General features: G+C 43.5%; 3 protein-coding genes across 3 annotated transcripts; 1 reads left to right on the top strand and 2 right to left on the bottom strand.

Annotated features, from left to right (window-relative positions):
• Positions 1-902: 902 nt before the first annotated feature.
• LOC101763429 (probable cyclic nucleotide-gated ion channel 20, chloroplastic) lies at positions 903-10,525 on the bottom strand. Its single transcript, XM_012848121.2, is given in 15 exon segments — positions 903-1,384; positions 1,387-1,394; positions 1,572-1,734; positions 1,820-2,066; positions 3,821-3,950; positions 4,471-4,548; positions 5,398-5,543; positions 5,880-6,134; positions 6,518-6,766; positions 7,383-7,520; positions 8,341-8,439; positions 8,588-8,773; positions 8,874-9,320; positions 9,710-9,781; positions 10,452-10,525. Coding segments are annotated over 13 exon segments (2,295 nt in total). The 5' UTR covers positions 9,312-9,320; positions 9,710-9,781; positions 10,452-10,525; the 3' UTR covers positions 903-1,226.
• A 1,737-nt stretch (positions 10,526-12,262) lies between these two features.
• On the top strand, positions 12,263-15,671 carry LOC101763021 (putative D-cysteine desulfhydrase 1, mitochondrial). Its single transcript, XM_004954022.3, has 10 exons — positions 12,263-12,520; positions 12,668-12,733; positions 12,852-13,046; positions 13,130-13,240; positions 13,581-13,672; positions 14,168-14,257; positions 14,391-14,448; positions 14,518-14,631; positions 14,884-14,981; positions 15,260-15,671. The coding sequence occupies exons 1-10, from the start codon at positions 12,278-12,280 to the stop codon at positions 15,462-15,464; spliced, it is 1,272 nt and encodes a 423-aa protein (XP_004954079.1). The 5' UTR covers positions 12,263-12,277; the 3' UTR covers positions 15,465-15,671.
• Positions 15,672-15,897: 226 nt separating this feature from the next.
• LOC101762349 (universal stress protein PHOS32) lies at positions 15,898-17,742 on the bottom strand. The gene is made up of 4 exons (XM_004954020.2): positions 17,423-17,742; positions 17,193-17,302; positions 16,301-16,419; positions 15,898-16,205 (listed from the first exon to the last, which is right to left on the bottom strand). The coding sequence occupies exons 1-4, from the start codon at positions 17,598-17,600 to the stop codon at positions 16,115-16,117; spliced, it is 498 nt and encodes a 165-aa protein (XP_004954077.1). The 5' UTR covers positions 17,601-17,742; the 3' UTR covers positions 15,898-16,114.
• Positions 17,743-25,332: the final 7,590 nt, after the last annotated feature.

Genomic DNA, 25,332 nt, shown 5'->3' with positions numbered 1-25,332 from the left:
GCTCCCGGCCGTCGCGGCCTTCTCCTTGGCGGGCGTGCCCGCGCTGCTCGGGTACCTCGGCGACGCGGCGGGCGCGCGCGTGCCCGCGTGGATGCCGCTCGTCTACTCGCTCGCGTCGTTCCTGCTGGGGTCCCTGCTGGTCGTGGACGCGTCGGTAAGCGACGAGGAGTGGGAGGAGTGGGCCCGGCGCCGGGAGCGCGAGGGGGAGCTCGCGTTCCTCGAGTCGGAGGAGGTGCTGTGGCGGGTGGCGCGGAGGGTGCCGGCCGCGGCGCTCGCGGCGTCCGCGGCGGGCGAGGCGGCGCTGCGCGCGGCGGCGCAGGTGACGGGGCTCGACCTGCAGCCGCCGATCTGGGTGGCGTTCCTGCTGTTCGGCCTCCTCCTGGGCGTGCCGTACGGGGTGTTCTCGGCAAGCTTCGATCCCGCGGTGGAGGGCTCGTGGCTCGGGTGGGAGGAGCTCGTGAAGAACATCCGCGATGTCGTGCTCCAAGCCGGCGATGGCTGTAGCCGGAGCAACAAATAGGTAGAGGACTAGCTGCTGTGGCAAGAACACTTCAGTCTGATAAGATCGACGTCTATTTCAGAGAATTTTACTGGGATTTCATATGAAACAATTCGAACCCAGTTGTGTAGGATCGGAGAAATTCAAGTTCCAAACGACCTTTTGGATACAGAATGCTGCAGGAATGTATAATTCCAATCGAATTAAACAAAGAGAAAAGAAAGAATTGTGCGTTGCAAAGGGGCAAGTCCAGTTAGAGTCAGAGACTCGACGGATGAAGATAATGAGCTCTCTGTGTTTTTTTTTTAAAAAAAACTATAATGAACTCTTGTAATCATAGGTTTTTATTACATATTTGTACATGATGTGGGGCCTCTCCGTTCCGGTGGCGTCTCCTCCAAACAGACGAACAACCGACTATTTTATTGTATGGCTCTCCCTCAAAATTTTGCGGTGCGTGTAAACAAGCAACACCTTGTGCACTTGTTCTAGCAGTAACGACGGTGATGTTTCATTCCATGAACGAAACAATTATGCATGAATGAACTATCTTATTATATACAGAAGCGTATTTCTACAGACTACAAGTACCTACAATCTGAAGCTACGAGAGACTAGTGAGCACCAAAACCAAAAATAGCAGCTCAATGTGTTATTCGACCAAGCACACAGGACTCATAATTTCAGAGCTCTAGAAGCTGTAGATGCAGAGTGCTGAAAAGTTAGATCATCCCCTCTGTCCACGTCGAAAAGAATCAAACGCCGTGATCGAGTACGAGGGGTAAGACTCCTCGTTCAGCCTTGACTGCTCAGCTCGCTTCAGCCGCCTTTTCCTATACCTCCATGCAACTTGAATTCGAGTTGCAGCAATAGTTCGCCAGTAGGGGATTCGTACCTGTTGCACGCAGAGGTTCAAGCTTCAGTCGGCAAAGTATATAGTTGTATCCCATGGATGCATGATTAACTGGCGAACTTTATCATGTTTTGCCATGAATTGCCAAAAGGACCATAAGGAGAACCTCAACAATTTTGGTGAGCAGGAATGTGACAATAAATTAAACATTATGGCTACCTGATCGCTCCCTGCACTCGTGGATTACGCAAAAATCGTGCAAATTGCGAGGTGACTTCTTCGAGATCACTTGCTCTGAGTACAAAAGCTTCAACATTTGTTGAACATGTTACTGTACGTATAGCAACCAACCGCATGCCTTGAAATTTGATTTTCCCAGCATCTGAAACAGGAATAGTCTACATGACGTGACAATTTAAAACATCTAAGAACAATAACAGCAACCAGCCAGGGAAGAAATTGCATACCTCTATTCACCGATGAGTTTTCCAAGTACCATGTGAGGAGCTCCTCTCCACATACATCTCCATCATGTAACGGAGCCTTGCTTCCATCTGCACTGACGCTTTCCAGCTTACCTCTCACTATGAAGACCATCTTGTCAACAGGACCACCTTGATAAAGAATGTCACTTCCACTGATATATAAGTTTTGTCTTAATTTGTCACAGATAGCATCCAAGATAGGCCAATCCATCAAGGTGAACAATCGGACCTGCAAATAAGATAACTTAGTCAATGTTTAATTGAAACTAGTAAGAGTTACCTTTACCAGGCATCATTTAGGGTCTGTTTGGTTGGGAGTCCTAGATGAATTGCCTGGGCTCTACAAATGCCTGTGAGCTGCCTGCTAGTGATTCTAGAATTTCCAGAATTGCCTAATATCGTACATACCTTTATGGACCCACCAGGTTTGGACAATCCTAAATATGGGGCTGGTACCGAGACGCATCTAACATGGAGACCATGGCGCATGACGGCGTAGTCTACTTGGAAAGATAGGAACTAGTCGAGGATTGGGAAAGTACTCGTTGTAATAAGAGTATAACTCCTCTAGTCGTATCCGACTAGTATTCTTGTAACCTTGTAACCAACCGACATGTAACCATGCCCCCGGCAATATAAGGCGAGGCAGGGACCCTCTCCAAAGCAATTCAATACATCAATACACAGGACGTAGGGTATTACGCAATCTAGCGACCCGAACCTGTCTAAATCGTGTATCTGCATTTACCTTCGAGTTCCTGATCTCGACAAGCCCCACTAATCAAAACACTACCTCAAGCACCCCCCTCGGTAGGTTGCCGGATCTAAATACCGACACCTAGTCAGGCAGATGTCTAGTTCAGGATTGAGTTTGGTGTCCTGGAACCATGCAACATTTGGTTCGAAAGTTGCACGTGATGCTCTCGATTAGAGAGATTCAGATATGCTAGGTCACATCTTACGAGGCCAACAGTGGTACATAAACGTGATGCAAACATTGCTCATTCAATCATACATAACACAGACAAAATTATATATAGATTAAAAGCATAAACAAGAAAAAAGAGGATGGAGAAAAGAAACAGATTTGTTTTCTTTTTGGGTGGGGAGGGGGGGTCATGGTGAAAGATGGGAGCGGTCCTTGATAAAAAAAAAAGGAAAGAAGCAAACACAATGATGGGACGGGATTGATGTGGAAGAAAAACCCGCCCAACTAAAATGAAGCATCATCAGTGGTGGATTTTGAGTCAACAGGCACAGTTGAACAGGAAAAACTTGAGGATGAGGAGGAAGAAGAAAGATTGTTCTGTAATTATATCCAGGCAGATAGGAAGAGGAACCAGGTGACTGATTTCCTCAGCCTGCAGCCTGGCAGCTCCTTCCAGGCAGAAATCTCAGGATTACAACCCTGCTAGGCAGGGTTCCATCCAAACAGCACCTTGTATAGCACAAATCATGTAAATGAGGTGAGCCTACAACAGGAATGAGAAAATACAAGTAGTATCTCTCTTCTCTTATTTCTTTCCAGTTTCTGTTGTCACTATTGCTTACTCCCATCTTTTCTTTATGTAGGGTGTATTAGCATTTGAAAAGTCCTTGGAAACAAATTTTGAACATTAGTGTCTCTTAGAACAAAATCAATATCATATTGAAAATATGTGAAATATAAATCTTTGGTAAAACTATTAGACACTAAACCATTTGGGAGTATTTGGAGTGCGGAGCCATAACTCGAGATTCAGCTACATTTGGTTGTGGTCCTATATCAATTCAAACTCTTTTTCTCTGGAGATTAAGTTCTTTTCCAGTCTTTCTCCTCATATAACAGTTTCATTTACCAATTTTTATCCCAAACAGTACCGGTCAAGGTTCTGGAATGGTGGAATGTGATATAAGCACAACATCAAATACAAGAATGGTAGAAGAAAGAATGGATGGGAGTAGGCATTGGAGTAATAGTTGTTTGTCACCTTAGAAACCGACCTTATTAAGGAATCTAAAGAAATGACGACGTATGTCCCTCTGGATATCTTCAGGTAAATTACTCAAAAGCTCCTCTTCATTCACTCCTTGAGTAGCTGCCCAGGTGAACCTTTCTGCTCGTCTAACCCTCCTACACACATATACCTTTCAACAGTAAGAATAAAATTTCCCGTTCAGCTTAGGGGTATTTGAAAGGTTTTAGTATCTAGTTCAAATTTTGATTGAGCTAAATGCTACAGAATTGTATATAAATACCTCAATCCAAGCAAGCCCTCGTGATTACGATCCGCACACAGCATCCCAAACCACATTCAGTTTTTTCATTAACACTACATTAGATGATACCACTTGTGGATATAACCTTAATCACCTATGTCAATTCTGAACTAATAAAAAATGATTTGTTTTGTTAAAACTATTTCTGACAATATAGCATACACCCTTTTTTTCTTAACTACAAGATAAGATTTGTAAAGCAAATAATTGCTTTCACAACTCACAAGGGCTCTAGTTTTAAAAAGTTAATCATGAAACACGAGCAGATCAGTATTATTGCTCGACAGTAACAAATGGTTGCAGCAGAGAAATAAGTGAAGCTAAGTTTTGTTTTGGGAAAAAAAATTAGCGCTTTATAAGTTCTGTAGAGGAACCTTCTCAAATCTTCAGGCAACCGCCTATGGCTCATCCACTTTTCAACATCGCGGCGCCTAAGTTGCATTTCCAATCTCCTGTGAGAACAGAAAAGGAGAAAAATGTTCACACCTTGAGATGGTTACAATTTAAAACCAAATTAACTACCATGCATGACATGTAGATGACAGTTCATGACTGCAGTGGCAGAACCTGAGGCATAATGAATTTCAAATACATGCATAAGTGCTAATGTAATTAGCAAGGTTTAGTAGAATTTTTGCATGAGACCGCAAGACTATCAACTAAGAAACTTGAGGTAAAGAATTTGCAAAGCATCTCAAGTTCTAGGCACGGAAACAAACTAAAGCTAAGATGTTAGCAATGCACCCATAAGAAAAGGAATTCATCTCAACTGACCTCAAAGCACTATACAATCATCCAACTTTCAACTTCTACCACACACAAGCAGGAGCTAGTCTTGAGAATAGGGAAAGAATGAGCTGATCAAAAGATAGCCTGGAGGCATACTTGCCCTTAGGGCAGTGACAAATAATGTTGTAGTCAGCAAGAGCAGAGGCCAGCGAACAGTCAAGTGAGCACAGCCACGCTCCTGCCTCCTGCCACTACGGCAGACTGCGGCCCTTCCACAGTACAATAGTTCCCTAGACCCCAGAGAACGGAGCTCAAGGCAAACGTGTAGCAGTTTAGGTGGAGGTGAGAATGAGATCAATGGGCTTCCAGACTCTTTACTAGGCTTCAAATTACTGCTAAGTGAATTGATCTACTGATGACTTTTATGAGCTTGTATACCGGGACCTAAAGAGATTTCCTGAGCAAGGGGGGTGCCAGAACCCTGCTTGGCCTCTAACTAGCTGTGCCACTGCATGACTCATGACTATAAAAGGATATAGCATGACAAATAGGCCATCAGTATAACCACATACCGTCTTCCAAGAGCTTGGAGAAAGTTTTGCATGTTTCCGATAAGTAATGCAAAAAGCAACAGTCCCAAACCAATAATAGCCATCGTGAACAGAACTTCCCATGCAAAGTAACTTGGGACAAGGTTGCCAGCTAAGGTACTTATTTGCTGAAATCAAACCGTAAGGTATGAGAAAACACACTTGTCAGAGTTAAAATGTATGTAACTAGAATGAAATGTCATTAGTTTGCATGGCTGAAATGTCATTAGTTTGCATGGCTGATAAGACAGTAAAAACTTAAAAGGATCATGCTGAACAGTCTGATTATAAAAATACTCCCTCCGTCCCAAATTACTATCCACTTTGGCTTTTCTAGGTACATAGCAAAAGCTATGAATCTAGAAAAGCCAAAACGAATAGTAATTTGGGAAGGAGGGATTATTTTGGATGCAACAAACAGATACCAAAGGAGTAGAAAGGCGGAAGCAAATGACGGAGAATACCTGAAACCCCCAAAATAATGAATATATATACCGTTTAACAGCACTTTCTTCTGTAGTTAGTAAAACAGCCTGCCCATAGATTCCATATTGGAAAGTAGCACCATTTCCAGTGTTAAAACAAGCTGCTGCACCTGAGTCATTGAACCACTGCTGTCTGTACAGTCCACTCCCAACGCCACGTCCACAGTCTATAAAAGTATCACAATAAGGAATGGTCGATGCAGAACAAGCATCTCGTAGACATTGGTTAACCCTCTGCGACAAAATGAGAAATAAAAGAAAATAATACGATTCATCAGGACTTATAATATCAGTTAAAATTAAGTACTTTCTTAGTAGGTCAAACTATATAATTACCAGACAAGTTGTGTTTGAACATACAAATTGAGCACATTGAAGGTTAACTTAAGTAGGTGTTTAGAGCAGCATATTTTCCACCTTTAAAACGAAATTAATCAGATCACATACAATTCAAAGAAACAAGAGGTGCCTTACGAACTGTTCCATGACAATGTAAAAGGTACATTCCTCAACAGTGAATAGATTTGTTGGTAAGGATATCCAAATTGGAAAATATTTGAATCAATACGTACTACTAGATTTTGTGCACAACCTCAATAAAAAAATATTCAACTAACCTGTAAGCCAAAGAGATACCAACATGAACCAACAACGTGTCCCGCCAAAACAAACATTAGAAGGTTGATCACAAAATTAGCCCATGCTGACTCGAATATGAATCCATTGGCGGACTGACCATCAAGTAGCGGTACAAATCTGATGATACGGGGCACATATTGAAGAAGAACAGTGGCACGCAATAAATTCTTAGCATAGTTTGCACCTGATAACCCAACATATTTAGGGATAACTAGCAGTATCATCACCTTGATCAAGAAACAAAGAAAAATATTAGCAAAGAACATAAAGACTCCAACAAAGGTCATTCTTTAACTGCATAGTTGTTGTTAACTACAACGAAAAAGAACAGGTCATCACTCATCGGAGTTAGACAAAGCAGCTTTGGAAGTAGACAGATAAAAGGCAGTCATGCAAGTAAAATCAGATGAAGTGCTACACAGACAAACATGGATGCAAAGCTGCAAAAGGTGAGGAAGTGGCAAGTCATTGTCACATGCGCCAATGTATTCAGTCAATTTATGGTTATATGCAAGTGCGACTCAATGGACACCAACTGTTCCCAGATGCTCACAAGTCACAAGTTTATAAATAGAAAGAAGGCATGGCATGACTTGGTATATACAATGCACGGGAACAACAATTTATTTTCATTCATATTTCTTGTTGGCCTAAATATGTTGGAAACTGCTCAGACCTTAAAGAGACATAAAAGACAACCTAATAAAACCAAAAGGACTCCACAATAGATATAACTTGAATTACTGTTTCAGAAAAAAAGATGTATCAATTCATACAGAAGAAAAAAAATGAAAATTAATATGTAAAGCGAGAGAATTAATGCAAGTGGGAGGTATATGTTACCTGAGGGAGTGGAAGCACAACAAAAAAATCAAGTAAAAAGTAACCACGAAGATAATGGATAGCAACTTTCTTTGGCTCATCAACCAAGTCTCCAGCTCCCACCACACGTGACTCTGGGGCAACATAAGCCAATCTGAACTGAAAGACAGTATCTAATTATATTCATGAATAAAAAAAACTCGACCTGCGGGGGGGTAAGACAGCCCCCGGGTATTTTGCTAAGAAGAAGAAAACCCCCGAACCCCTGCCCCACCCTTACATAGCGGCACCGTAGCCCGTGTGAGACAACCAACGGACCTGGGCCAGGCCTTAGACTTATGCTTTGGCGTGGGACAGACGAGGGGATTTTTTTAACCCCAGCCTGAAATTCGCTCCTGCATGAAGTCGAACCCAGGACCTGAGGAGTGCTACTAGAGCCACCTAACCAACTCAGCTAGAGGCCTGTTTGCATAAATTTGATGGTAGAACTGAACAAATCCATTTTATCTATCCAAGGGGACAAAATCCAAGACAGTATGAAATAAAATCAGATGCTAACAAAGAGTAGCATGATAAACCAATACGGCAAAGTTTATCAACATTAAGCCAACACTACCAATCAATCTTTTAAGGTAACTAATACATTGATGTTATTGCAATAAGATCAGGATGAATATGCACCGTTACTTTAAGGTTCCCTCACGACAAGTCAACAATAGAAAGTCATTCTGGACAGTGCAATGGTATTTCCAAACTCAGTGTATGGTAAAAGATTTGTTTTAAACAAAGTTCAGAACTTATTGAAAAATTCACAAAGAAGTATGCTGAACAATTAATAAAGAAAGAACATAATGATCTTACATTTGAATCCCAAATCATTGATATATCACAAGCATTCCATCTTGTACCTACTTGTTTATGAGTGACAATATTGTACAAAATGTAAAACCTTATCTGGATGAGCAGATGATGAACTTACTTGAAGCAGCATGTGGAGGAAATAAATAGCATCGGTCACACTTCTCAAAACAGCAAGTGCTGTAGCAAAATCCCAGTTTAACACTATGCATTTATTATCCTGCATTCAATGAAAATAAAACTAAGGGATATGTGGTCATATCTGATTAAAATTACAGCAAGATTGACTAAGAAAATGCAGTAACTGAATGCATAAAAGAAGCATGGACACAGATCTAACATTTCACTGAAAAACTTGTAAATATTACCTGCTCTACTGATAATAGGAAGAAGAACAGTGGATCGATGAAAATGGCAATCAGGCATGATATCACGAAGAATTGATTCCAGTGTTGAACAGGCTTTGCATGTGGGTTCATAATTGGAATGCGTGAAAGAATTTGCTCGATCTTTTTCTTCCATCCACCACCATAACCATAAAGAATATTATGAAGCTTCAAGAGAACAAAGGAAAAACATGTTAGTACCACACACAGCAGGTTTAAGAAATAACATTAGCAACTTTGGAACAAATGTCATATTTCAAGGAGATACCTTATTGTCTTCAGCATTCGAACCTCTGTGGAAATGTCTTTTATTTTTACAAGCAGGAGGGCAATTGACACAATCAGGATTATCACATTGTCCCAAAGGTCCAGACATCAGTAGGTGTTCATTCTTTGGCACTTGTCCACTGTAAGACCACCTAGTTCCTCCGGTTTGTTCTGGCATGACTGCCTGTGGCTTGCTGACTGGTTTCCCCTGTGAAGGTCTAGGCAGCCTATCTGGTGCGTCTCTACTGGTAAATGGACTGCCCGATGTTGTCTGAGTTGGTGGCTGAATGAATAAAGGACCAGTATGGGGTACAAAGGTGCCTTCTTCATATTCATCATCCCTTACTGGTATACACATTGAAGTGCTTCTTAGAGGAAATCTTGGTAGTTCAACATTTCTTAGTAACATAGGAACATCATCTCTCTCCTGATCAGTCATTTTATAACTCTGCAACCATCATCCATTGCATCAGCACATCACTTTCAATTAACTAAATATAAATTCATGACAAGCAGGCAATGTATGTATCCTTTTATGCATGAAAGATGTCATCCATTTTTAGGCAGTAAGGATTCCAATGGATATTCAGGCTAACCAACATTTATTGGTTGAATTAGGTGGGATAACCAGGAAAAACTGTGAAAAAAACAACAGAATACTGATGCTGTGTCCAGGGTGAACCCAATGGATAGAGACAAGAATATAGAATTCTTAGCTTGCAATGGAACACAGACTCCTCAAACAACAAAAAATGAACTTGCATAACGGAATCTGCACAATATCAACCAAACAAAGAACCAGTTTAGCTTCAATACTCAGCTGGTGCTGATACCTACCTGTAGATCTTACAGCAACAACAACCTAATCACAGATTTACGATTGGGTCTTCATTTCAAACTCTGTTGCCCCTGCAAACACAATAGCATCAAAAAAGGTATGAAGAAATACAGAGAACAACGGCATCTCGTAATGTAAAAATTACTGGAACTCTGGAAGCACGTGCGAATAAAAAAAGTGTGTACAGATACAAAAATCTTCACTGCGAGTTGCGTCTGTCAGCGTGATATTATCAATCAAGAGAACCTAACTGGCGTTATTAGCATCCAATGAAGGTTCTGCGTACCCATAACATCCGACTAAGAGAAACGATCAGGAAGGGAAGCAATTCGTTGGCCTTAGATATACCTTCCCGCAAACAGAGAGCGCATCAATGAAATCAGATGAACCAATCCGCGCCTACTACAAACGATTAAGTTCATCCCCGTAAACCCCATACGAGAAGAATCACTCGAAATTAAAGACGCGAGACGCGCAGATAAAATAAATAAAATTCCAACAAAGGAACAGAGGCATCAGCGTTCTGTACTTCCATATCTCAACCTCCCCTGCTGAGATTTGGCAAATGTGAGAAAACGCGGAAACCGCGGCGCCTTAGGAAAATGCTGGAAACTATTCCAAAAGTTACTCCAATCCCGCGTGGCGTGGGCCTTGCAGCGCGTCGAAACCCCCGCAAAACACCCCCAAATCGCACAAAATTAAGCAGAAAATCAACCACAGGCATTAAACACCTCTTCCTACCACATCTCCCGAGAAGCGCCCGGAAATAGGAAAGGGGTGGCGAAGCGAAGCGGAGCGGCTAACCTGAACTTGTTCCACACGAGGCGGGGGAGAGTGCTCGGATCAGCAGCGGCAGCAAATCGCTTTCGAGTTGTTCGATTCGGACAGCGGATGAGAGCGAGCTTTCTCTCTTTTTTATTTTTTTTATTTGTTCCGTTTTTGTAGCTTCGCCGCTAAGCGCAGACAGAAAGAGCGAGAGCGCAGTGCGGAGACGGGGGCGTGGGCACTGGGGTGTGGGGGAGTCAACAAGGCGTCGCTTTTTCGAGGAGAGGAGGCGGCGGCGGTGCCGGGTTTGTGAACTTTTTCTCTCACTGACATCATGGCACGAGGGGTGTGTGGAGTGGTGGGGCCATCTAGTCAGTTTCTGTGGAGGTGTGAACGTGGTGAGGTGGAAGTGTCGCTAGCGGCGAACAGCGTATCGCCACGGCGCCCCCGGTGGGAGTGGTGGGGGCTACCCGGTGGAGGATGGACCGGTGGAGTCTGGTCCACCTCCGGTGGTCTCGGCCTCTCGGGAAGACATGTTTCTCCATGGTCATTATTTTTCTTCTTTTATGTCAAACAAATTATTTTTCCTTCTTTATTTCAATTTTCCCTTCTAAATGCAATGTAGGAGTGGTTGTTGGATTTTTATTGTTGTGTAACAAATGAATTTTATCTGTTATTAATAAAATCTTTTGTTTGGAAAAAAAGCTGGTTTGTTACATCCTTCTCTCATCGGAAAATAGTTTGTCTTGTTTGATTTGTTTCCGAATCCATCGCAATCTTAACTTTCCTAGTGTCAAATTTGTACGGTGCCAGTCGATCGACGAAACTCACGCTTGGCAAAGTCGCAACGTAGACATGTTTGGCGAAAGCAATGCACTAATGCATCATTTTCTTCTCGAAGTGTGATAATGTATTTCTTGCTCAAATTTTGTCATATGACTTAAAAGTGGACTTCTCCGCTAGCAATTGACAAAATCAGTGCATCATGTTTGGTGGGACAAGCTTGTAGACAATACCAACATGTGTTTCGGACATGAAATCGCATTTACTAACAAGAAGTGCTACTATACATACAACCGCATCATCAACCAGGTAACCACCGTGCGGCAAACAACCAATAGAGATGTAAGCAAATTTGTACGCGAGGCTCAAACTTACCATTTTTTCGTGGGTTATTGAAAACCATAGAAGAAACGCGTATGAAAATGACCAATTGTAGGTGCTTGCATCTTAACAGCCAGCAAAACACCGCGCGTTGTTGTTCTTCACGCGGTCTGTATATGCACTTATGCGTATACTTTTGTTTACTAATGAAAATAAATGGAAAAGCTTACCATGGGTTTAAAGTATCGAACTTGTGATATACCAAGCATATCGCATTAATGGTAGTTTATATTTTATTTTTGTGTGACAAATCTATCGATTCGTCGTGGAGACGTGGAATCATTTCAGGTGTGTTTAGTTGTTTATATCATTTGATTCATGTAGGGAACCATTTAAAATAATAATGATATTTTTACTTGGTTAAGTGAATTGTACCAACCCATCTTAGATGAAGCCATCCCATTTAATATATTATTTTATTAACTATTAATAAGAGTGAAACTTTGGATCGTATCAAATGGTGTATGCAAACGCCTTCGTTCCCGACAAACATGACGAAAATACGCATATCTGACGGACAAGGTCCATCCATATCGGGAGGCCCAGTCTTTTAGGCCTTGTTGGGCCGGATCCCGGACCAGGGTCACTGCGGGCGCATCTCTGCCGGCCGCGCGGAACGGAAACGTCGTCATTTTCCCATGGTCCTTGTCGGGCTCCTTCGGCCGGCCCTCCCCGTCACTTCTACTCTCCCACTCCTCTACCTCTTCGCCGCCGTCCGCCACCGGAGTCTGGGCGCCGCCGCCGGGATGGCCGGAGTCCCCGCCACCTATTCCTCAGCCACCGCTCAGATCGGGGGCTTCCTCTCGAAGAAGCCTTACGCGCCGCCTTCGTGGGCCACGCACCTCTCCCCCATGCCTTCCCACACCTTCTCGCTCGGCCATGTAAGCTTCCCCATCTATTCTACCTCACTATCTGACCGCTACCTGCTCCATCCATTACTTCAGATTAGTTCAGATTGATTGGAATTCTGTGTTTGAGTTGATAATTTTCGTGTGACTCGTAACTTATATTCTTTCTAATCAAAACAGTTCCCAACACCAATTCACAAGTGGAATCTCCCCAATTTGCCGGAAGGTACGGAAGTATGGATCAAGGTCCGACAAAAGAGCAAGCGCCCTGCCCAGTTCCCGTTACAATTTGGAAATATGCAATTCACATGAATTTGTTAGTGACACTTTGATTCTGACACGGGACTTTTGCGGATATTTGTAGCGAGATGATTTATCCGGCATGCAGTTGAGTGGAAACAAGGTCCGGAAGCTGGAGTTTCTGATGGCAGATGCTGTAGCTCAAGGCGCAGACTGCATTATCACTGTTGGTGGTATCCAAAGCAACCATTGCCGCGCCACAGCAGTGGCTGCTAAGTATCTCAATCTTGATTGCTACCTGATACTTCGTACCTCCAAGGTGATTTCTGTGTGCTAGTGAGGTGAATTCTGTACAATGCTGTGTTGCTGTCGCGTAAATTGGTTTTGGTGGGACATTTTCAGCTTCTTGTGGATAAAGACCCAGGTTTGGTTGGCAATCTCCTTGTCGAGAGACTGGTGGGGGCACACATTGATCTTGTATCAAAAGAAGAGTATGGAAAAATTGGCAGTGTGGTAAGCTTTTCTCCATATTTTATTCCATCACTGCTGTGAGCTGTTTCATAGTTCTGCTTGGCCATCTGTAACTAATGCTTTTGTTCCACAGTAAATGTTACTACTTGTCATCCATGTTCGAATAGGCACTTCTTTAGAAACAGATAAAGTGCCTCTGTGGTAGCATAACCTTCTGGCTACATGATTTAATAGGCTACCCCCTCCCAACGTTTTGATTTTACTGCCTATTTTTTTTATGTCTTTAGGTAAATCAATAATGTGCTTTGTGCACTATGTATCAGCACTTATCCTAGCTTGTGTTTGATTTGGAAATTTCCAATCACATCATTCTTTTTTGTAGGCTTTAGCTGACTTGCTGAAAAAAAGGCTGTTGGAAGAAGGGAGGAAACCATATGTGATTCCTGTCGGTGGTTCAAACTCATTGGGAACATGGTATTATCATATACTTAATGCTAAGTGCAATCCATGGTTGGATATTGCATTTTGGTGTTTTTAGCATATTTTTGAAGTTCCCTCAGGGGATAACATTCATGGATTTGTGCTTGTTGTCTGGTCCATCTGAAAAACAGTGTTTACTGCCATGCTTGAAAAGTTGGACACTATTAGCACCTTTGTTACAAACAACTGTTGGCCTTTATGCTACTCAGGGAGATGTATAGGTGCTGAACCATATTGATATCAGATAAGGACATAAGGCAATGGCTGTGTAACATGTCATATTCTGCCTGGCTAGTGAAGTGCAGGACATTGCCTCGTGTTGATTAATAATATGTAAACATAACATGTTTTATGGGTCTGGAGTCAACTGTCAAGTTAGCAAGAATACGAAATTAAATGCTATAAGGGTCTAGATACTGTCTCAGGAATTCATTCAAGTGAATTCAGTTTAGAAAGTGCAACTTGATTTTTATTAATCTTACTGTTCAGGGGATATATTGAGGTGATAAGGGAGATTGAGCAGCAAATTCAGCAATCTGCAGATGCTCACTTTGATGATATTGTTGTTGCATGTGGCAGGTATTTGATTAACAGACTGTTTCTTATATTTATGTGTAATTTTGTGCATGGCAATTCCTATTGTGTCACCATGCCTAGATTCAGAAAGTTGCAAAGTTTCACTTTATGGTTGAGTGATATTAACTTCATGCAGTGGTGGAACGATTGCTGGTCTTGCTTTAGGATCAAGATTGAGCAGCTTAAAGGCAAAAGTACGATCTACCCATCTTTGTTGTGTATCCTGTTGAAGTTCTCAGACTAATCATGGGCTTGTAAGATAGGTCCATGCATTCTCTGTTTGTGATGATCCTGAATACTTCTATGACTACGTTCAAGGCCTGATTGATGGACTTCAATCTGGTTTGAACTCACATGATATAGTCAGCATCGAAAATGTAAGTATACTTTGGAGCTTTCATTGTTTATCAGTAATCCTTTTGGTGTGCCAACTCCAAAAAGGTCATATGCAGTGTCATGTTGCACCACATCCTACAACCTGTGACCTTTTTCATACACGTTTGGTCTGCAACTCGTTTGCTCATAATTGAACTTTTTACAGTTGAGCTTTAATCAATCAACTCATCCTCTTCACAAATTGGCCAAGTAAGTGAACATTTTGACTTCTTGGCTTCAACTCTACTTGACAGGCTAAGGGGTTAGGTTACGCCATGAACACAGCTGAGGAGCTTAAGTTTGTCAAAGACATAGCTGCAGCAACAGGCATTGTCCTTGATCCAGTCTACAGGTGCAATGCATTCCCTATTCTGAATTAAAGAAAAAGATTTGGTATGGTATGTATGATTTGATAGTCTTTGCCAGCCATAAAATGGTATAAAAATTTTACCCTGTCAAGCTAATGCTGAGCATTCTCTATTCTGAATTAATTCAATAGATTTGGCATGGCGTATAGGATTTTATAGTCTTTGCTAGGCATAAAATGGTATAAGAGTTTTACTCTGTTGAGCGAAACCCTTTTGATTGTTTCTTTCCTAATGAGCATGTGCATGGTTCATTTTAATGCAGTGGGAAGGCGGCTTATGGATTGCTAAAAGACATGTCTGGTAATCCAGCCAAGTGGAAAGGACGAAAAATTTTGTTCGTCCATACAGGTGGTCTTCTTGGGTTGTATGATAAGGCGGACCAGTTGTCATCTTTGGCTGGGAGCTGGCGCAGAATGAATCTTGAAGATTCCATTTCACGCAAAGATGGCACTGGTAAGATGTTCTGATCGACATGGTCCAAAAGCTTCCATGGTTCAGTCTTCTGGAGATTGTGTTCATCATAGAGCATGTACTCTTACATTTGTGCAAGAAGATGCATAATAGATGATTCGCATGGTGCAGATCATTGTCGTGATTTAAGAATAAAGCAAATCTTTCTGCTATTTGGAAATAAATATTTCAATATTGATGTTTGGGCATCTTTTCTGTCTTAATCTTTTTTGGTTATGCAAGCTTTTTTGTTAGTTGTAAGAACTGCTAGTTTGGAAACGCCTTTCTATTAAAGACAAGGACCTGCCTAGCAGAAGCTCTTTATTGCTGTCACCGTCAATAGAATAACTACCAAAGCATCCGCCTATTTGCTTTCTTGTCATGCAAAAATAGCTTCCTTGTCATGCTCTACATAAAAGCATTTTCACCACATAGGCGCGGCACATTAAATCAGTTTCAAGACAATTGCTTACATATCTTTCATAGAAAATAACACCATAAATGCAGGTAGATATAACAGAGGTAATTTGCTGATATCATAACTGGACAACAGATTTCAAGTAATAATACGAGAGCCAAACATCACCATCCTTTCAAACAACCTCAACTCAGATATACCAAATGTGCCCTGCATTACAAAAGCTCCACCTTTAAGCAGAAAAAAAGATCAGGCACTTGATGCAGTTGGTCCACGCACCACTGTAACCGGGCATGTTGCGTTGTTGACTACATAGTTGCTGACACTTCCAAGGAGAGCCCTGCATTGAGATCCAAGGAGATGTGACATATGAGGAAGCTGTGTTAGCCAAAGACTCTTGTAGTTTGGTGACAGAGGAGAGGTTTAGATGTTAACCTTTTAAGTGGCCCTAAGCCCCTGCAACCAAGCACAAAGGAGTTCACCTTGAGATCATCTACTGCCTCGCAGAGTTTCTCCCTTGCATCGCCCCAGTAAATCTTTGCTAGCACTTCCACCTGATCAAGGTGACATGGAGGCAACTTTTTACTAAACAGCATATTCGGATACGGATTATTTTCGTATTACTTTAATGCGTTGAAGAAAAATATTTTTGCAGGTAGATGGAGCCATTAAAGGCTTGCAATAGGCAAGCTTCAGAATTACTTTTATAATGTTTGGTTGTTTGCCTTAGTTTTCTAATAAAAATATAAAAAAGGGGCCGCTTCCAAGGCCGTGCGAATAACCTCAAGAGAAAGTAAAGGAGAGCTATTGGCTGTGCAGGTAATGTTTTCATATGTAAAGCAGATGGCCCTTACTAATTTTGTGGGTTGTTTCATAGCCCATGGTTTTGCCTTGACTTTTGCACAGGCATGCACACTATTTATACACTAATAGGAGACAGTAGTGTCTAAAAAGATTCATATAGCAGCTACCTTACATTATCTAAAAAAAATCAGCTACCTTAAGACTGACGCTGATTGATCAGACTTCTGACGATACAACTTTATGAGAATTTGAGTGAAATTCTAACTATATGATTCAGTTATGTAGTTGTCAAGACTATGTTCTATTCAAGCAAAGAATAAGGGCATACCCAGGCTCTTTGCTATTGTACTGCCTTTTTTTAGCACTATGTACGCAGCAATACAATTTTCCTTTTCTAGCCTAATCATCAAGCATAAGTGCAAAAACCCTTCAAAAAGAGTGCTGTACCACATTGTCGCACATGATCCCATACAACACATAATTCAGCGAACAAGTTAGAAGCTGTTGTGTAGTGAGACAGTACCTGCTTGGCCTTGGACGCAGCTTGCAGGATCTCCAGTATCTCCTTATCAGGGACCAGTCCGTACCTCGCCTGCACGTTCATCTCCATGAACTCCGGCAGAGGAATCAAAGCTTCAGTTTATATAAAAAAAACAGGAAGCGATGGTGCTGTCAGTTAACAATCTTCGCGATCGAGAAGAATCCGAACCAAGAGAGCAGAACTGAGAATCCAACAATGATCTCTTTACTTACGAGAGCCGGTGCTCTTCCAGAGCTCCTTGTGGCTGGCGTCCGCGCCCTTGGGGATGACATGGACGAGGATGATCCGGTCGCCGGCCTTCAGCAGGTTGTCGATCGCCCACCTCGCCGACGCCTTGCTCGACGGCGAGTAGTCCATGCCCATGCCAATGGTGCGCTTCCCGGTCGCCATGTCTCTCTCAATCCGAGCCTAAACGCCGACGAGTTTCTTGTGGAGTCGCCGGTGAAGGAAAGGTTGTGAAGCTGGGAGGGAAGAAAAGTTGATGGGAGGGAGGCAGATGTGCCGAGCTATATGTAATGCTGTTCCAGGGAAGAGTTCGGCTTGTGCTCCGAGTACAGTTTTAAGGTTGTTGGAGTCGAGCCAAATATCCCCTACTGACAGCGAACTCTCGTAGCCTAGGTTGGCTTTATTCCTTGATGATGATCGAGTTGGTTTCTGACGGTCGAGAGGTCGTCAGTGCCAGCTGGGCAAGTATGATGCCCCTAAACCTCCAGAAGGCTCTCTGCCTGTCCAGAAAGCCCAAGAGAGAAAAGAATACTGGCTTCGTCGTCTAAGTTTAGTAAAAGCTCCGGCTGTGATCTGGCCCGAGGTCATTAGCTGCTGGGGCTAATAAGGCAGGGGGTCCAGGTGTAATTTTCGCTATCGTTCATGAGTTGGGATCAGCTACCACACGGAGGTCTCTTTCCGGTGGGCAATCACATGGAATTCCGACTAGAAGAGGTCTCGAAAATGGAAACTGTCACTTGCGTAACAGCTATAGTTTGCCTCATTCATGCGTTCATGTTGAATCCGACGCAGCTTTTACCATTAGCTGCTGAGGTTGGCAAAGGAAAACTGTGTGCTGGTGGACGGGTTTGCAACTGGAAGCTGGTGCTGGGAATCGTATACCCGGTCTTCTTCTTCCTCCCTGGCTAGCCCCTACAGGGAAAAGCTCACTGGCTCAAATCGCTCAGTCATATCGTTCATTTTCAAGGGCGCGGGCATATATTGACGCTCTGGTCAACTTGCCTCGGCAAACATACGATCATAACATGCTTCGGGAAGACTTCTTGTTCCGTGCCGTGCGTAGGGATCGATGAGAGACAACACAACACTTGCTAATCACCAGGGCCTGACACCAATGGGCACTGAATAATCATGTCAACGCAACAGTAGCACAACGAGAAGAAGCAATCAGCAAAGACCGGCTCCTCTCCCGCGCTGCGTGCGTGTATGTAGGCGCCCTTGCTTGCACGCTGCCGCTGCACAACGTGAACGGCGGCGCACGGCGAGGGACCGCAAGTGAACGACGAGCTGAGTGCCACGACCATCGGCGGTCACGCACGCGGGCTGGGCCGGTATTCGCGGGACCCGTACATATGACTCAATGGACCTCCACGAAAGGCCCATCCAAAGCTCAAGCGTGCTTCCAAGTAGCACGAATCTTGACTGCACTAGGTTTCCATCCAACGATCACCGTCGCGGACCAAACACCGTGAAGGGCGGCCGGTGACAAACTGACAACTGACAACGCCGAACCCGATTTTGGTTGCTGTGGCTGCTCCAGACTCCAGAGCTCCTCGCCGGCGACCCGGCGCGGCCTCCCGTTCCGACGGTGTCGTCGCGCTAGGCGTCGCTGGTGCCCGTACATTTCCTCTCCCGTAACGTCGTCCATGGGGACTTGGGGGAATATTCCAACCAGCAAAGACCACACTTTTTGTTACTCCTACGAGGCTACGACTACGACATAAGCAACTCCCTCTGTACGCAACGTTCTTCTTTTACGCGTATACACGCAGTCAAGTCTCCGAACATTTCCCACGCAAAAAAAAAGTCTCCGAACATTTCACCCAAGCCCACCGTAGCCGTATACGTGCCTTTGTTTTGTAGTACGACAGAATCAACGAGACACATGTAGCTTGCACTTTCACCAAGCTTGCAGTGCTTCAACTTCCTGGGACGCCTCGTCCTGTCTGTCTGTGCAGACAGAGTGTGCAATTGTCACTGGGGACCACATGTTTCAAGTTCAAGATCCTGGAAGCTGGACTAGTTCTTCACTGAATGTTCATGTGGATTCTCAAGTACTTTTCCTAGTAAAATCTCGTACATTACTAAACCAAGTGTCCAGGGAGACTCGTATAAAAAGGAGCAACACATGCTTGCACCAGAGGAGCCAAACCTGCGTTGCTCAGTTTCAGAGCTGCTGCTTCTCAGGTACCCTTGTTTGCAGTTGCTTGCTCAGTTATACTCTCCGCAGGCTCAGTTGCACTTCAGCAGTGTTTACTGAGCTAACTTTGGTCATTTAATCATAGCTCATGCTCTGTTCTCTTTACAGGAACATCTTCTTGGAGCATTTCAGCTTGCGTTGTCCGGCGATCTTTGGTAGAAGGATGGGAGACTCTAAGCGTAACAAGGTGAAGAAGAGCATCTGGCAGGTCCTCTGCGGCTGCTCATCACCCCAGACGAGGGATTGATCCAGAGTAAAATGCATGAGAGCCCCATCATCTGAGATTGCCAAATCCTTTTGTGTAGGCCGTCAGTAGCTGTTTCACGGCAGGTGTACTGAGAAGGCACAGTCAGCTGCTCTATTCAATTTGTGTCTGGTCTTGTTATATGTACTCACGAATAATGTAATGAGTGGGTCCTCAGTTATTTCATTCAATTTGTTCGGGGTCCTCTTCGTTGTACTTTGTGTTGCGCATCTATGTTGTGAAAAAAGTTGTAGCTGTCATGTGTTGATTCATATAGTATATTGGGGAAAAAATCAGGTTTGACGATCAAGAGGTGGCGTGTCCCCTTGCAACTATTTTGTGGTGATACGCAATCCTCATCTATATATGTATTAATCTCTGTTTTTTTCTCCTTACATAAGCTTTTATTTCAACTCAAAACTTGTATTCACATAGATGACTGTATCATCTCTCCATACATTTTTTTTTATTTTTCTCATGCACCGGTTATGTGCTACCAGTAGCACTTGATTTGTTCTTAGGAAGAGGGGAGTTGGTCCTACAAGTCCAAATAGACCCTGACCAGCCTTACGAGCCAAACGATTAGTACATGTAAAAACCTTCGGGCGACACTTTTCAAAAAAAACAAAATCCGTCGCCAGGCGCCTCTTTGTTTAAAGTCATGATTTGACACATGTTTGGTTCTTACCGCAGTTGTGGCTAGATTCTATCACATTAAACTATGTCTAGGGATAGTAAAAGTCTCTCTAATTTAGTCTATGATCAGGATCAATAAGAGCTGGACTATAATATTATATGATATTAAACTAAAATTAGATAGAGCTGAGTTGGATTGTGAAGAAGGCATGAGGGTCATGATCCATTACCACCCATAACTATGTCCCATTTGTTAATGATTTGTAAAAGTGTACCAATATTCTTTTAGGCCTACCAAAGTATAACCAAAAAAAACTTGACGAACCTTAGCAAGTTTAGCAAACTTTTATGGGTACCGATGACGACCTTAGTATAGAGTATGAACCAAACAGGCAAAAGGGCAACCTTCTAAGCTCTCAAAAAAAATTGCATCCTGTTTAATTTACGAAATAAACAGAGCACAACGAGCATTTTTCAGTACTACTGTAATTTTTTTAATAGCGAGCTCAGTATTATGAGATTTGTTATGCCAAGATCTATGCATTTGGAGAGCAACTACAGTTTCCGTAAACTGCTTTCTTTCATCAATTATCCCAATCAGACCGGTAGCCTCCTAGCAGCTACACATAGTAGGCTGTTTCTAGCCGATTTTTTTTAAAAAAAGTTTAACTGAATACATTGTTCCTTATTTTTAATTCATCTTTTCCATTTTTTGGAGGAAGCTACACGGTACTCTGTATTTATTGCACGGTGCATCCCAGCTCTCACGCACAAACACAAATCGTGTGCCGTCAAAACGTAACGTAAATACATGAACGATTCTCTCTCAACATTTTCAGTATCAGCAGCAAGCCAGCAACAGTTGGCCAACGCCAAAAAAGGTAAAAAAGAAAAAAAGAGGAAAGAAATGAAGGAGCAGCTGAACCGTTCCAAGCTATACTAGGTAAAAGCGGTCGTAGAATAAGCCAACGGTCCAATTATTAGACTTCATCAGGAAATAAAGCGTCAGATTACAGTATACGGTCCTCATCAAGTCATCAGAACGCGGAAAAAAAAGTCTCTGTTTCCGCGTATTAGTTAGTACGTGCAGTCGTGCTTCATGCATGGCGACCTGAAGGCATCGATTTGGCCCAGTAGAGCGTCAGATTCCGAGCAGTCACACACTGCACTCACACTAGCACTCCTGCACTTGCTGTCAGGTCAAGTCATCATGCTTGAAGCCGTCCAGGATATGCAAAGATTCTCCGGAAGTTTGCTTGTACTTTTGAGACTAGCTTTGTGACTTTGTCCAGTGTAAAGCCCTTGCAAGCAACTCGTCTTCAACTTTTAGAGCCAACTCGAATATATGTGCATCTTTCACTGAGCATTCTCTGGAAGTTCAAACTGAGCATCGCAAGTACAGTGTTTAACCATGACCTGGTCAACATTCGATCTTATGTTTTTCCCCTCGTCTACGTGCAGGTTTCCTTGGCCGTCTGACGACTAAGTCTGCAAGTGCTCTAAACAGCGAGATGCTAGACAACCCTACAGCAGAAGCTTCAGCCGTTGAAGCCTTGAAGGAGCAAAGATTAATTTTGTTGTGTTTTTTCATTTCTTTTCCTTGTCAGTGGTCAAGTCTCCCACTCCTTCCACTGAATATGTCCTTTAGAAGGGCTTTGATTGGAGATAAAATAAAGAAATGGCTTAAATTGGTGGCTGAAGTGGTACACACAGGTTAAATGACCAAAAGATGTCTTCCAATGGAAATTCAATAAAAATAAAGAGTTCACAGTAAAATTAATGTACAAACAAATAATGCAATATGAAGGAACCCCTTCTTTGTGTGCATCCTAAAATAAAAGTGCCTCTCAAGATCAAGTTGTTCATGTGGTATTTGAAAAAAAAATTCTTTTGAGAAAAGATAATTTGACCAAAAGAAGATGGCAAGGAAGCACTAAATGTTGCTTCTGTAACTCTGAGGAGACAATACAACATTTGTTTTCCAATTGCCTGATGGCAAGATTCATTTGGAATGTGGTGTATCTTTTTTTTTTGAATTCAACCACCAACTAGTGTGTCTAATATGCTGGGATCTTGGCTTACAGGATTTTCGCAGCAAATTAAGAAACAGATGTTGATAGGTGCATCACCTTTCTGCTAGGCAATCTGATTGAATAAAAATGAGATAGTGTTCAAAAAAACTATACCCAACTCGTTTGTGCAGGTGATTTTCAGGAGGCGATGCTCTCTAAAGAGGAAGGGAAAGATGCTTTGAACAACAACTGCCGCAAACTAGAAACTAATGTTCTGGACTTCTTCAAAAAGTGGTGGAACTTTAGAAACAAACTACAGGCATAGCAAATCAGGTCTGGTTGGTTTGTTGGTTAGCCTCCCAGGAGTGTCTGTCTTGGCGCCTGGGTGCCAAATGATGCTGGTGGGGATCTTCAGTAAGCCCAGATGGACAGTGTGTTTTCTGTCATGAAGAGCGTTTTTTCATCCTTTGTTTCTATGGTCTAGACCATGTGTGCTGGTTGAGGTGTGTGTTCAGTTCCGGTTTGGAAAGTATGGAGCATGTTTGAATTTGTCAAAGGCTGTCAGATCAGATGTGCTGAGAGCTAGCAAGGCTGGCTGGAAGCTTAGATAGTCTTAGGAGTATGTTTGGTCGGTATTTTTGTGTCTTTTTTGCTGAACTCTTGTTGAGTTTAAGGTGTGGACAGTCTAAGTACTGCAGTTTGTAATCAACAGCCGCAAGCTTTCAGTTTCTGATTGCGGAGGCTGGAACTATTTCCTTGAAAAAGTCTCCCACTCCCACATTCCCAAGACGGCCCTGCATCTGCAGTCTGCAGACCCGGCTAGTAGCCTTCTTTGGCAGCCACTAGTATAAATAGGGCATCAGCAGCGCTGCTGGATTGCAACAAGCGCCACAACACCCAGCTTTCTCTTGCTCAGTTGAAGCAGAAGTGCTCTAGAGTTTTCAGGTGTTTCGCCTTCCATTTTTTCAGTCGTTCGCCCCGAAGGAAGAAGGAAGGATGCAGGCCGACCACAACGGTGTGAAGAAGAGCATGCTGGCTATGCTCTGCAGCTGCTTTTCTTCATCCAAGACAGACGATTGACATGGAAGGATCGACCCCCGACAGTCTCTGATGATGCTTCTTCAGTCTTCTCTTCCGCAAGGAAGTTACAGTAGTATTAGCTAGATTCGTATATGTCCTTCAGTCCGTCTGATAGTTGGTGTGTGATGTGTTGTTCAACGTAGTGTAGGACTTTTGTCAGTGATCGTGTGTGCTCCATTTTGTTGGTAAAATCTAGCTAGCAGCGTGCTGATTGTTTGGTCCAATATATCTTCTGTTAAGGACAAAATTTTAAAAGATTGCAAAACCAGTTGCACGAGTGTTGTACTGTGGTCTCTAGCTACTCGTGAGGTCCCGATCACACTGCACAACTTAAACGACGCATTCCGACTCGAGTCGTCGGTAAATCTAGGCGAATTCGTAATTTCTTGCCATGCCTCGGCCGGGCAGTTCCTCTCACCGTCATATGCGCGGCGTCCTCCCACGGCGGCTTCCATCCACCAAGACACGGTGGCCGCGGCGGCCGAAGCCCAAAGAGGTGTTTGTCCTCATCAGTAGCGCCAGTGGAGGCCCGGCAGGCTGGCACAGCCTCACGGCGCCGACGGCCCTGGTAGCGCAGGCGCAGACACGCCCATCCGCGTTCGCTACCCGTGTCTCGTCCACCTCCAACGACGCCGGCGTCTCGTGAACGAGACAAGCTTGCGGGGTTCCATCCAGTAGTCGGAAGCATGCATGCGCTGAACGGTAGAAACGAGCCCACGAGCGCCAGTACCGCATCACGGCGCTGACCGCCTTGGCTGCGCAGAGATGCAGGCATACAGCCGCTCGCCGGCCAGCGCGAGGGCCATGTATGTCGCTCGCCACAGCGTGGGCTTCTCCATCTTCCAGCAGGACGCCGGCGTCGTTAACGAGGCCAGCTCGCCGGGGTCAGGAAACGGCCGAAACACCGCGATGGGGCGATCCATGGGGTACTGGTCAACACCGACCGGGTTCCGGGGTGGACGGTAAATGAAATACCGTCCACCCTGTTCGGTGAGACCCGCCGGCCGCCGCCGTACGTCGCTGCCGTTCACCCGCCAGCAGTGCGCGCGCGCGCCAAAATCCGTCGCCCCACATCTCAAAACTGACCTCACCGCGGGGTTCTCCACTACAACGCGAACTCACCGAGCATCAGCAATCCTACTACGACACCCCGCCGGAAACAGGGAATGACCACCTGACGAGCCGCGAGCTCCGCTGCCACCCTCACCAAGCCCGTTGACCCTCTGAACGCAGGCATCTAGACATCTAGTACTCCTGAGCTGATTTTTTCAATCAGTTGGACTGCACTTTTGGTAGCAACATAACCAACGCCCGTACACGAGGTTCTCCTTCTTTTTGTTGAACGCGTATGCACGCAGCAATATCTCGAAATGAAGTACTATCTCCGTATCGAAATATTTGTCGTTTTTGACTTTTGGTCACGACTATTCGTCTTATTCAAAAAATTACATAAGTATCAATTATTTTGTTTGTGATTTACTTTACCATCAAGATATTCAGAGCATAACTTATCTTTTCTTACATTCGCAGTGAATTTTGAATAAGACGAAGGGTCAAACATTGCGATAAAAAATCAACAGTGACAAATATTTCGATACGGAGGAAGTACTATTTTTTGAAAGATAAAATGAAGTACTATTAACTGAAGCCCACTGTATTATTTTTTTAATTTTAAATGATATATGAACCAGTCTCCATCAGTTTACGTCTTACCATTTCATTAAA

The sequence above is a fragment of the Setaria italica genome, chromosome I, assembly GCF_000263155.2.
Source record: "Setaria italica strain Yugu1 chromosome I, Setaria_italica_v2.0, whole genome shotgun sequence".
Classification (NCBI taxonomy): Eukaryota; Viridiplantae; Streptophyta; class Magnoliopsida; order Poales; family Poaceae; genus Setaria; species Setaria italica.
This window is presented reverse-complemented; position numbering and strand designations above follow the sequence as displayed.

Excerpts from the sequence above, each read along its gene's own strand:
- LOC101763021 (XM_004954022.3), top strand. The coding sequence starts at position 12,278 with ATGGTCCTTGTCGGGCTCCTTCGGCCGGCCCTCCCCGTCACTTCTACT. Across the intron at positions 12,521-12,667 it reads ACACCTTCTCGCTCGGCCAT|TTCCCAACACCAATTCACAA; the intron begins GTAAGCTTCCCC and ends TAATCAAAACAG. Across the intron at positions 14,632-14,883 it reads ATATAGTCAGCATCGAAAAT|GCTAAGGGGTTAGGTTACGC; the intron begins GTAAGTATACTT and ends TCTACTTGACAG.
- LOC101762349 (XM_004954020.2), bottom strand. The coding sequence starts at position 17,600 with ATGGCGACCGGGAAGCGCACCATTGGCATGGGCATGGACTACTCGCCG. Across the intron at positions 17,303-17,422 it reads CTGGAAGAGCACCGGCTCTC|CTTTGATTCCTCTGCCGGAG; the intron begins GTAAGTAAAGAG and ends TATAAACTGAAG. Across the intron at positions 16,206-16,300 it reads GGCTTAGGGCCACTTAAAAG|GGCTCTCCTTGGAAGTGTCA; the intron begins GTTAACATCTAA and ends ATCTCAATGCAG.